Source organism: Salvelinus namaycush, chromosome 32 (genome assembly GCF_016432855.1).
Source record: "Salvelinus namaycush isolate Seneca chromosome 32, SaNama_1.0, whole genome shotgun sequence".
NCBI classification, from domain to species: Eukaryota; Metazoa; Chordata; class Actinopteri; order Salmoniformes; family Salmonidae; genus Salvelinus; species Salvelinus namaycush.
The window spans coordinates 22,544,649-22,557,900 of record NC_052338.1 but is presented as its reverse complement, the minus strand read 5'-3'; the positions used below and the strand labels follow the sequence as shown (position 1 = coordinate 22,557,900).

Here is a 13,252-nt window from a genome sequence, read left to right as displayed (position 1 = left end):
GCTCCACCTGTTAGTACTCAACTCAATACAAACCCCAGGCTCCACCTGTTAGTACTCAACTCAATACAAACCCCAGGCTCCACCTGTTAGTACTCAACTCAATACAAACCCCAGGCTCCACCTGTTAGTACTCACCTCAATAGAAACCCCAGGATCTACCTGTTTGTACTGATATGTTTAGATTTCTGAGCTTTAACTATTATTAATCATTAGTTATATTATTAATCAGTAGTTATAATGGAGACATGAGGGGTGCCATAAGTAAGCTTAGGAGGGGCTGAGTGCAGGGACAACGGTCACATGTGGCAGTACTGATAAGGAGGAGACTCCACCCAAAGTGGGGTATGTATACTACCACGGGTAAAAACATGTCTTTGTCTAATGCAGCTGTATTGACCCTCTGAGAAGAATACACTTGGTTTAAGCTTTCCTAGTGTCCGTCGAGTTCTTACTGTAATAATTAGAACTTAACAGTACTGACCTCAATACAAAGCTATAACTAGAGCCAAGGGTCCTTTCCTGGTCAGGTGATGTGCTGAGGAATATCTCCTAGCCCTAACTGTAATTAAAGCACTCACCTATGCAGACAGGAGGGCTAGGTTGCCAGTAGTAGCGGTTCTCCACCTGGATACAGGTAATCTTCATCTCTCCCTGGAGCTCATACCCAGGGTCACAGAGAACGGTGACGGTGTCACCCGGCTCTCGCCCGTCCCCGTTACGACTGCCGTTCATGGGTACACCTGGGTCTCTGCAGGCTGTGGCCACCGAACCTGCCGGTCACAACGTAGGGAGGGAATCAAGTGAGTCTATGCAGATAGGTTTTATGTTAACAGTGGGTTGACAGTGTCTTATATATAACAGATAAACAGTTTGTATGTCTAGTTTTAAGTATCGAGTCAATTAAAGTCCCCAGATAATACAGTGAGTGAAGTTTTCAATCACAGAGTCAAACACATACAATACCACATTCTTAGCAGGTAACCCAAACATGTACATTCTAACTGATGTACTGAAACTGACACAGTAAAGCTGACACAGAGAAGAGCATCAATTTTGATGATTTAAACTTCAAAGTTTTGCAAACAGTAGCCAAAAAAAACTCTCACCCAGTATCCCAAACCTGCACTTTACACTCTTTCTCAGTGTTAGACTTTATGAATCGAAAACTGAGACTTTATTGCTTTTGAAGATACAAACTTCCAAGACTTTTCACAAACAGACTACTCACTTGAGAATTCGATAGCGAAGCCGGACTTGCTGATGTAGAAGTCAGTCTCAAACTGGATGGTGACCAGGTTGAGGGTGCTGTGTATCCCATCGGGGAGCAGGGAGCCAGACACCTCCCTCAGAGACATCTCATTTTCTGCTGGTCCGTCCCAAACCTCCAGGATGTCGTGAGATGCCTCTGTGTCGAACGCCAGGAACTGGAGGCTGAGAAATAAGGAGGAGGAAAATGATCATGTACACTACAGCAGGGTTGCAAACTTCCTGTAACGTTCCCTAAACCCCCAGCTTTTCCAGAAATCCCAGTTGGAAAATTCCTGGAATCAGGAAGGAATAAGCAGTAAATCTGGAATCCTTCCACCAGGATTTCTGTAAAACCTAGGAATTTTGAGAAAGTACTGCCACCCTAGGCTGCAGTAAATTACTTGCAATAAATCATGGAATAACAGAGTAATAACAGAGATGTTACAATTGCAATACTCATAGAAATAACTTGATAAATTTGCCAAAACAGTGCGGTGGAGAAAATTTGTGGGTGACCTTTGCTCCTCATGGACAAAAATGGTATAAATCAAGTCAAATCACTGAATGTGTTACACCAACACAGCTGTTTCCTAATACAACCACAGTTTGTTCTGCATTGCTAGCAATACAGTTTGTTCTAAATCTGAGGGTTTGTGCATATTTCTTCCATGGTTTTTGATGTTCCTTTTTGATAAAATGCAAGCACTCAGCTGAAAGCCCCAGTGCCTTTTTCTTTTGCATGGAAAAGTGCTGTTGTGATGCAAAACTGAGGTGCCTATCTAGGCATAATGATGTTGTAGAGACATCAAGCTACGAGCAACGAGCTATAAGTCAGAAAACCTGGCAGGTAATTGGTGCACGTGGTCATAACACTCCTTTCACATCACCATTCAGCAGACTGTGCTGATCAAGACACCAGTGGAAGAAAATAAAGAAAGTCATGAATAAAAATATGATTTCAAACGAGGTGTGCCACTGGGAGTTGGAACAGAACAAATTGTTTGCCTCCAAGGTTACACCATTCCGGCTCCATGCAATACTAATAATTGACTCTATGATTGAGCATTTGAGTCTCATTAGGCTGTCCAGCCCTGGGGTCGAAGATGTGCAGGACAGGCAAAAAACAAAGAAGTATCTGGCATCTGTAGACTAGACTGGAGAGAGGACAGAGGGACACCCTGTACTCCTGTACCCCTGCTGGAATGGACGTTCAGATCTTCACTATTATAGTCACGCTGATCACTATAGTAGGGAATGATTAAATTCACCATCATATCTGGGCCAATATGACACCAATGTCGATTAAACTTGGCAAATCAATTTGATTGGAGGTACAAACACACCTTAGTTTTAGGTGGAAAAAAAGTTTGTCGGGAAACAGTTTTGATTACATTTATAATTTATTGCTCTCACGTGCTCATTTCTGTCCATTAAGAACCAACAATGTGCTAACTTTATGTAGCATTTCTGACGATGGTAGCATATTTTTTAGCCAAAGCTCAGAGTTCTAACACCGGGTCAGTTGCTCGGCAACAACACAGCTGCTTGCACCATGCTGCCAGTCATAAGAAATCTATGTGAACAAAGCTAGGCTACTGTAGACAATCAATAAATGAAAAACATATATTTTGATTAGCTGGGTAGGTGCCCCGCTCTGTCTGACAGCGAAGTCGGCGCAAAACAAAAGTGAGGTAATTTAGCATGTGTGGTAATGAGTAGGATTCTGTGTTTTCACATGTAAATGTCATTGCTTTTGATAAAAACACTATCTGCCTTTCCTCCCCGCTTTTGCCTGATGACTTGACGGGCCATATTCTGGTGTACCACGGGGTAGATTAATCGAACTTACTCTCAGCTTGAGTAAGTTTTGCAACCTGCTGTGCGCAGTCAAAAGAAAATGACATGCTTGCTAACTTGGTTAGCTACATGATTAAACGAGTCTGTTATCATCAAATCATCTGTGTTAGACTATTGTATTTTAACCAAGCAAGATAAATAAAATAAATCAATCAGTACTGAGTGAATGAACAAAATCATTTTGGAACAAAATCTTCCAGACTGTCCATTTAAATGGTCTGTCATAGTCAATGTTTTAAGAACAGGTGTCACGTCCTGACCATAGAGAGTCCTTATTTTCTATGTCTCCAATGCACCTTCACAGCCCAGTACGTCCTGTGCCTGCTCCTCGCACTGTCCCTGAAGTTCGTGTCCCCAGTCCGGTACGTCCTGTGCCTGCTCCTCGCACTCTCCCTCAAGTGCGCTTTCCCAGTCAGGTACGTCCTGTGCCTGCTCCCCGCACTCGACCCGAAGTGCGTGTCACCAGTCTGGCGCCACCTGTGCCGGCTCCACGCATTAGGCCTCCGTGCGCCTTCCCAGTCCAGTGCGTCCTGTGCCTGCTACTCGCACTCGCCCTGAGGTGCGTGTCACCAGTCCGGTGCCACCTGTGCCGGCCCCACGCATCAGGCCTCCAGTGTGCCTCCCCAGTCCAGAGCTTCAGGCGACGGTCCCCAGTTCAGAGTTTCCGGCGACGGTCCCCAGTCCAGAGCTACCGGCGACGGTTCCCAGTCCAGAGCTCTCGGCGACGGTTCCCAGTCCAGCATTTCCGGCGACAGTTGAGACGGTCCACGCTCCTGAGACGGTCCACGGTCCGGAACCTCCTGCGACGGTCCACGGTCTGGAACCTCTTGCGACGAGCCCTCCTCTGCGCCGATGCCCAGTCCAGACACGGCGTCCAGTCCTGCTCCATGGCAGGAGTCTTCCTCTGCACCGATGTCCAGGCCAGGGCCGGTGTCCAGTCCCGCTCCATGGAAGGAGCCTTCCTCGGCATCTAGGTCCAGTCCATGCACAGCGTTCAGCCTGGGTCTATGGCTGGATCCGCAGGATGAGAGGGTTCTTCGTCCTGCACCAGAGCCGCCACCGACACGAGACACCCGCCTATGGGGGGGGGGGGGGGGGGGGGGTACTGTCACGTCCTGACCATAGAGAGTCCTTATTTTCTATGGTAGAGTAGGTCAGGGCGTGACTGGGGGGGTTAGTCTAGTTTATTATTTCTATGTGGGGTTCTAGGTTTGTTTTTCTATGTTGGTGATTGTGTATGATTCCCAATTAGAGGCAGCTGGTAATCGTTGTCTCTAATTAGGGATCATATTTAGGTAGCTTTTTTCCACCTGTGTTGATGGGATAATGTTTTGAGTTAGTGCACGTAGCACCTCTGTAGTCACGGTTCGTTGTTAGTTTATTGTTTTTTTGTTTTTGTCTTTGTTAAGTTTCACTTTATCATTAAATTATGTGGAACTCAACATCCGCTGCGCCTTGGTCCGATATTTATTCCAGCGAACGTGACAACAGGATTCGTAGTGTAGTGGTTAAAGTTACTGCCTGTTGATCTGAAGATTGTGGGTTGGCCTCCGAGAGGATACATTTTGACATTTCTTTCGTTTATAGTTTTGACAGCCCCCTCCCTCCCTCCCTCCCTCCCTCCCTCCCTCCCTCCCTCCCTGCCTCCCTCCCTCCCTCCCTCCCGACACACACACACACACACACACACACACACACACACACACACACACACACACACACACACACACACACACACACACACACACACACACACACACACACACTCATTTTCATGTATTAACTTCTTTGGGATAGGGGGCAGCATTTTCACGTTTGGATGAAAAGCGTGCACAGAGTAAACTGCCTGCTACTCAGGCCCAGTTGCTAATATATGCTAATATATATTATTAGTAGATTTGGATAGAAAACACTGAAGTTTCTAAAAAGGTTTGAATGATGTCTGTGAGTGTAACAGAACTCATATGGCAGGCGAAAACCTGAGAAAAATCCAACCAGGAAGTGGGAAATCTGAGGTTTGTAGTTTTCAACTCATCACCTATCGAATATACAGTGTCTATGGGGTCAAATTGCTCTTCCTAAGGCTTCCACTAGATGTCAACAGTCTTTAGAACCTTGTTTGATGGTTCTACTGTAAAGGAGGGGGGAATGGGAGCTGAATGAGTCAGAGGTCTGCCAGAGTGGCATGAGCTGACCACGCCCGTTCAACGGGAGAGCGACCTGCGTTCCATTGCAATTCTAAAGACAAAGGAATTCTCCGGTTGGAACATTATTGAAGATTTATGTTAAATACATCCTAAAGATTGATTCCATACATCGTTTGACATGTTTCTACGGACTGTAACGGAACTTTTTGACTTTTTGTCTGGACCTAGTGATCGCACATCATGAATTTGGATTTGTGAACTCAAGGCGCGAGGTATTTGGACATAAATGATGGACTTTATCGAACTAAACAAACATCTATTGTGGAACTGGGATTCCTGGGAGTGCATTCTGATGAAGATCATCAAAGGTAAGTGAATATTTATAATGCTATTTCTGACTTCTGTTGATTCCGCAACATGGCGGGTATATGTTTGGCTTGTTTTGGTCTCTGAGCGCTGTACTCAGATTTATTGCATGGTTTGCTTTTTCCGTAAAGCTTTTTTGAAATCTGACAAAGCGTTTGCATTAAGGAGAAGTATATCTATAATTCTGTGCATAATACTTGTATCTTTATGAGTATTTCTGTAAATTGATGTGGCTCTGTGCAAATTCACGGGATGTTTTGGAGGCAAAGCCAAATGTAAACGGAGGTTTTTGGATATAAATATGAACTTGATCGAACAAAACATACATGTATTGTGTAACAGGATGTCCCGGGAGTGTCATCTGATGAAGAATATCAAAGGTTAGTGATTAACTTTATCTCTATTTCTGCTTTTTGTGACTCCTCTCTTTGGTTGTAAAATGGCTGTATGCTTTCTGTGACTAGTTGCTGACCTAACATAACGATATGTTGTGCTTTCGCCGAAAAGCCTTTTTGAAATCGGACACTGTGGTTGGATTAACGAGAAGTTTATCTTTAAAATGGTGTCTAATACTTGTATGTTTGAGAAATTTGAATTAGGAGATTTCTGTTGATTGAATTTGGCGCCCTGCAATTTCATTGGCTGTTGGAACCCCATTCCCAGACAGGTTAAGTGGCTCTTAAAAGAGCCTTTGGGTTCGTGGAGATGCAGGCAAGTGAGAGTGGTGGTGTGTACTACTGTGTGCATCTTGCTAGAACGGAGGAGAGACCAGCACTCAGACTCTCATGGAAGAGGACCCTCATCCGTGAGATGCACACCATCCTTACAGTACTGCCCAGGGACACAGTGCTTTTTGGCAGAGGGGCGGATTGTGAGGATGCGCCTGCCATGGAGAAATATTAAAATCAGCTGGGTGACAGATCACCGGGCCATCTTTATGCGCTTGTCCTCCTCCCATTGAAACATCAAACTCCTCTGCTGCGCTATGTCAGAGTAGACCATCGTTGTTCGGATGACTACCTCCGAATCAGTTTGCATCTGACACCAGGGCTGTCCCCTTTGTGTGTCCCAATTAGTTTCTACCAAGGTGAATGACTATGATGTCAGGGGGAGCAGCAGCACAGGCCATCTGCTGGCGCAGAACATGAAGGAGTTTGCCTCACTTCATTCCTCGCTCTTGAGCCACGTAATGTGACAGTAGTCAAGGGAGAGGTTGTGATGCTTTCCGACTGACCTGGCACACTTCTCCAACAAGTGGATCCACAAATGCCCAACTAGCCACACAGTCCTCATTCCAAATTCATGTTAATGAATGAGTAAATGCCTGGAAGCCCGCAAAAAAAGGGGGCGAACTATAGTAGTAGAAAACACTGAGTGTTCAAAACATTAGGAACACCTTCCTAATATTGAGTTGCACTCACTTTTGACCTCAGAACAGCCTCCATTTGTTGGTGCTTGGACACTACAAGGTATCGAAAGTGTTCCACAAGGATGCTGGCCCATGTTGATTCCAATTCTTATCACAGCTGTGTCAAGTTGGCTGGATGTCCTTTGGGTCATGGACCATTCTTGATACACACTGGAAACTGTTTAGTGTGAAAACCCCAGCAGCGTTGCAGTTCTTGACACATTCAAACCTGGCACCTACGACCATACTTTATTCAAAGGCACTTCAATCTTCTGTCTTGCCCATTCACCCTCTGAATAGCACACACACACAATCCATGTTTCAATTGTCTCAAGGCTTAAAAATCATTCTTGTCTCCTCCCCTTCATCTGATTGAAGTGGATTTAACAAGTGACCTCAATAAGAGATCATAGCTTTCACCTGGATTCACCTGGTCAGTCTGTCATGGAAAGAGTGTTCCTAATGTTTTGTAAACTCAATGTAGCTGTGGAATGAATAGAACTGCATTCCAATTGAAAAGGATCATATGCAGATTATTTTGCTCCTGTTTCAGGGAAGCTTAAAAAGTATATTTAGACTTTTGCAAGAACAATAAAACATTTTCTGTATGTTTCTTGTTTTTCTAGCCAACATTCCCATTGAAGCACCAAGTCCAATCAGTTCTACTTGTTGTATTTCTGAGAGGATCTCCTGTCAGACTTTCAATCTCTCTTTTTATCTCTGAGATAGGCTAATTGACTTTTCCTTTTATTGCTGTGTTACATTATGTTGAATTATGCTTTTGTATAATCACCTTTCGGTGTAAAAACCATAGAAATTTAAAAAAATATATGTTTTAAGTGAGACGGAGGCATTGTTCTGAAGCCGAAAATAAAGAAAACTCACATGAACACCACAATGACTACCTCACCCATGCTTTTCCAGCACACATCTTTGACCTACTACAGTAGCTCTGTTGGTCTATTGTACTTCAAACAATGTGTAGGCAGGTTGCTTAGAATTCAAACCTTCTCAAACAGCCTAATTCATATTATTCAGATGGATAATGGACTTTACACTGTCCTGCTAATATAATAATGTACAGAGCCTTGGGAAAGTATTCAAACCCCTTGACTTTTTCCACATTTTGTTACGTTACAGCCTAATTCTAAAATGGATGAAATAAAACGAAATCCTCAGCACTCTACACGCAATACACCATAATGTTAAAGTGAAAACAGGTTTTTCGAAATTTTTACAAATGTATTAAAAATAAAAAAACACAACTGCCTTATTTACATAAGTATTCAGACCCTTTCCTATGAGACTCTAAATTGAGCTCAGGTGCATCCTGTTTCCATCGATCATCCTTGAGACGTTTCTACAACTTGTTTGGAGTCCACCTGTGGTAAATTCAATTGATTGGACATGATTTGGAAAGGCACACACCTGTCTATATAAGGTCTCATAGTTGACAGTGCATGTCAGAGCAAAAACCAAGCCATGAGGTTGAAGGAAATGTTCGTAGCGCTCCAAGACAGGACTGTGTCGAGGCATAGATCTGGGGAAGGGTAGCAAAACATTTTTGCAACATTGAAGGTCCCCAAGAACACAGTGTCCTCCATCATTCCTAACTAGAAGAAGTTTGGAACCACCAAAACTCTTCCAAGAACTGCCCACCCGGCCAAACTGAGCCATCGGGGGAGAAGGGCCTTGGTCAGGGAGGTGACCAAGAACCCGATGGTCACTCTGACAGAGTTCCAGAGCTCCTCTGTGGAGATGGGAGAACCTTCCAGAAGGACAACCATCTCTGCAACACTCCACAAATCAGGCCTTTATGGTAGAATGGCCAGACGGAAGCCACTCTTCAGTAAAAGGCACATGACAGCCAGCTTGGAGTTTGCCAAAAAGGCACCTAAAGACTCTCAGACCATGAGAAACAAGATTGAACTCTTTGGCCTTAATGCCAAGCGTCACGTCTGGAGGAAACCAGGCGCCATCCCTTCGGTGAAACATGGTGGTGGCAGCATCATGCTGAAAGGAGCAAAGTACAGAGAGATCCTTGATGAAAACCTGCCCCAGAGCGCTCAGGACCTCAGACTGGGGCGAAGGTTCACCTTCCAACAGGAGAACAACCCTAAGCACACAGCCAAGATAATGCAGGAGTGGCTTCGGGACAAGTCTCTGAATGTCCTTGAGTGGCCCAGCCAGAGCACGGACTTGAACCCGAACATCTCTGGGGAGACCTGAAAATAGCTGCGCAGCAACACTCCCCATCCAACCTGACAGAACTTGACAAGATCTGCAGAGAATACAGGTGTGCCAAGATTGTAGCGTCATACCCAAGAAGACTCAAGGCTGTAATCGCTGCCAAAGGTGCTTTAACAAAGTACTGGGTCTGAATACTTATGTAAATGTCATATTTCAGTTTTTTATTTGTAATACATTTTTTTTTTTTTATCAAAAAAACGTTTTTGCTTTGTCATTATGGGGTATTGTGTGTAGTTTGATGAGGGATAAAAATTATTTAATACATTTTAGAAAAAGGATGTAACGTAACAAAATGTGAAAAAAGTCAAGGGTTTTGAATACTTCCGAATGCACTGTATATCTATCATTATGCTGTATGTATTTTTAGATCACAGGAGGCTGCTGAGGGGAGAGCGGCACATAATAATGTCTGGAACAGAGAAAATGGACTGTCATCAAACACCTGGAAACCATGGAAACCATGTGTTTGATGTATTTGATACCATTCCACTTACTCCTCTCCAGTCATTACCAAGAGCCCATTCTCCCCAATTAAGTTGCCACCAATCTCCTGTGTTATAGATATAGGCCTAAATGTGTCTCACCATCTTTACTGCAAAAATAAATACAAATAGAAACATAACTTTCAGCTACATATTAATTTGACAAAGGTAATGAACAAGAATTGGTCAGCACAGAAATTGATAAAACAGGACCATGTTTGCAAATCAAGTGGTTTTGACATTATGTCAATATTACACAGTTAATCTAATAGTTACAGAAATCAGGAATGCAGAAAGATTCTTTAGACCTCTCTATCTGTATGAGTGACTGTGTCCAACACACCATCACCTGTTGGTATGTTACCCACCTACTGACCAAAAAAGGATGTGATTATGAAATATATATTTTTCTCAGTGACATATATTGCTAAAATAAAGGATTAAATAAATTAGAATTTAAACGGCAATGAACAACCGGCAGGTAGCACATAAATTACTACAAGATAAAACACATCACTCAATCAAGCCTGATTGTCTTATAAGTATAAAAGCAAAGATGCCTTTCATAAAATAAAAAAAGCTTGAAAAAGTCGTGGCATGTGATAATGGCTTAGCGGGGTGTGTGAATAATCCAATACTTTACCTTGTATGCAGTACAAAACATATTATTGTGGGAGCACCTTCTCTAAGAGTATGAATTAGGCTGTTTGAGAAGGTTTGAATCCTGAGAAGGTTCGAATCCTATCCTATCAACCTGCCTACACATTGTTTGAAGTATAATAGACCAACATAGCTACTGTAGTAGGTCAAAGCTGTGTGCTGGATCACGTGAATTTTGGCTTTAGATCAATGCTTACTTCTCACTTAAAACATTGTTTTTTGTTTCTAATAGTGTAAAACAGGGTACTGGTGCACTGGAGAATGTCTACCTTCTTGCCTGGACGCTTGTGCGTGCGTGCGTGTGTGTGTGAGAGTGTGTGAGAGTGTGTGAGAGAGCGCTGTAGCCTTGTACTTTTGTTAGGCATATATTACAAGAGTTGGCCTTGGCTTGGCTGTTGAAATGCACAGAGATGAGACATGATAGGAGAATACTTGAAAAGGAGGAGTCTTGATGAATACTAATTGATCAGTACCTAACGATGTTGCCAGAGTCCACCTCGATAATCCAGGTGCAACGGAGGTTGTTGTCGTAGGGGAATGGGTATCCAGGGGACAGGATGCGTCCAGACGACTCGCCTGTGAACTTTCCTCCACATTCAGCTGTAAGGAGAAACAATAGAAATATAATGAAAACAAGATATACATGTATCTGTTGCTATGGAGATACATTGAAGGAGATACTGTGAAAGGGTATCACAGCTGAGTTTTGCAGTGACACATTCAAAAGATGCATGCAGGGACAGGGACACAGGCGCATGCATGTTTGCACGCTTGCTCACACACAAGAACATGCCCACACGCGTACACAAACACACATGTACACACACGTATACACAGCTAAGGGGAAATAATTAGTGGGTGGCTGGCAAAGAAATGTAACAAGTCTACCGCTCCTCTTGAAAATGTGAAGCCGAGCCATGTGAATCATCTCAATGAATCAATAACCAATGGTGTAAAGTACTTAAGCAAAAATACTTTAAAGTACTACATAAGTCGTTTTTTGGGATATCTGTACTTCAACTTTATTATTTATATTTTTGACAACATTTACTTCACTACATTCCTGTAGAAAATAATGTACTTTTTATTCTATACATTTTCTCTGACACCCAAAAGTGTCAAGAGTAATTCATGCACTTATCAAGAGAACATCCCTGGTCACCTACTGCCTGTGATCTGGCAGACTCACTAAACACACATACTTCGCTTATAAATTATGTATGCGTGTTAGAGTGTGCACCTGGCTACACATAACTTAAAAACAAGAAAATGGTGGCGTCTGCTTTGCTTAATATAAGGAATTTGAAATGATTTACACTTTTACTTTTTATACTTAAGTATATTTAAAACCAAATACTTTCAGACTTACTGAAGTAGTATTTTACTGAGTGACTTTCACTTTTACTTGAGTAATTTTCTATTAAGGTATCTTTACTTTTACTCAGGTATGACAATAGGGTACTTTTTCCACCACTGTCAATAACGCCCGAGAGTGTTTGCAGATTCTTGGTCTGCGTCCCAAATGTCCCAAATGGCATCCTATTCCCTATATAGTACACTACATTTGACAAGGGCCTATAGTGCACACCCATACACACACATGTACACAACACAAATGTACACACACACGTACACAGCTGACAGGAAATAATTAGTGGGTGGCTGCAAACAAATGTAACACGTCTACTGCTCCTCTTGAGAATGTGAAGCCAAGCCATGCGAATCATCTCAATAAAACAATAACGCGCCCGAGAGTGTTTGCAGATTCCTGGGCAATGTCCCAAATGGCACCCTATAGTGCACTACATAGGAAATAGGGTGCCATCTGGGATACAATACTGTCAGAGCAATAAGCAGCCAGCCCAAAACCTTCCCTGACAGGATGGCAGTGCCGTGGTGGTTGTGTGGCAGTGTCAGTCTCGGTGCCACCAAAACCCGGAGTGCTGCAGTGCGCCTGCCGCCTGGCATGTTTTGTTCTGCTGCGGGACATCAATCACACGGGAAACGAGCCCAACGCTGAACATGAGGCCTGCTAACTGCTTCTCTTGCTGATGCTTTCCTTGCTGAATGCTTCCTGCTGACTGCTTCCAGGGCCGCTGAGGCTTACATAACCCGCCCATTATCAGTCTACCTCCACTATCACTTGATTAACCAACTTTAAATGCCCATCTCTCTCTGTCTCTCTCAATCTATCACCCGTAGTCCCCTCTCTCTCAATCTCTCTCAATCTCTCAACATTAGTCCCCTCTCTCTCAATCTCTCTTTCCTTCTCAATCTCTCACCCTTAGTCATCTCTCTCTCAATCGCTCTTTCTCTTTCAATATCTCACTCTTAGTCCTCTCTCTCTCTCTCTCTCTCTCTCAATCTCTCACCCTTAGTCCTCCCTCTCAATCTCTCACCCTTAGTCCTCTCTCTCTCAATCTCTCTTTCTCTCTCTCTCAATCTCTCTTTCCCTCTCAATCTCTCACCCTTAGTCCTCTCTCTCTCAATCTCTCTTTCCCTCTCAATCTCTCACCCTTAGTCCTCTCTCTCTCAATCGCTCTCTCTCCCTCTCTTTCCCTCTCAATTGCTCACCCTTAGTCATCTCTCTCTCAATCTCTCTTTCTCTCTCTTTCTCTCCCTATCCCTCTCTATCCCTCTCTATCCCTCTCTATCCCTCTCTATCCCTCCCTCTCTCTCTCTCTCTCTCTCTCTCTCTCTCTCTCTCTCTCTCTCTCTCTCTCTCTCTCTCTCTCTCTCTCTCTCTCTCTCTCTCTCTCTCTCTCTCTCTCTCTCTCTCTCTCTCTCTCTCTCTCTCTCTCTCTCTCTCTCTCACCCTTAGTCCTCTCTCTCTC

The 13,252-nt window shown here is 43.6% G+C and overlaps 1 protein-coding gene across 1 annotated transcript in view; it reads right to left on the bottom strand.

The window, feature by feature from the left end:
* Positions 1-13,252, bottom strand: part of LOC120027058 (CUB and sushi domain-containing protein 3-like) — a 704,521-nt gene that overhangs the window by 213,562 nt on the left and 477,707 nt on the right. Inside the window, exons 25-27 of the mRNA XM_038971903.1 lie at positions 10,892-11,018; positions 1,229-1,431; positions 579-770 (exon numbers count right to left, since the gene is read on the bottom strand). Coding sequence (XP_038827831.1) covers positions 579-770; positions 1,229-1,431; positions 10,892-11,018 — 522 coding nt within the window. The remainder of the gene's footprint in view (positions 1-578; positions 771-1,228; positions 1,432-10,891; positions 11,019-13,252) is intronic.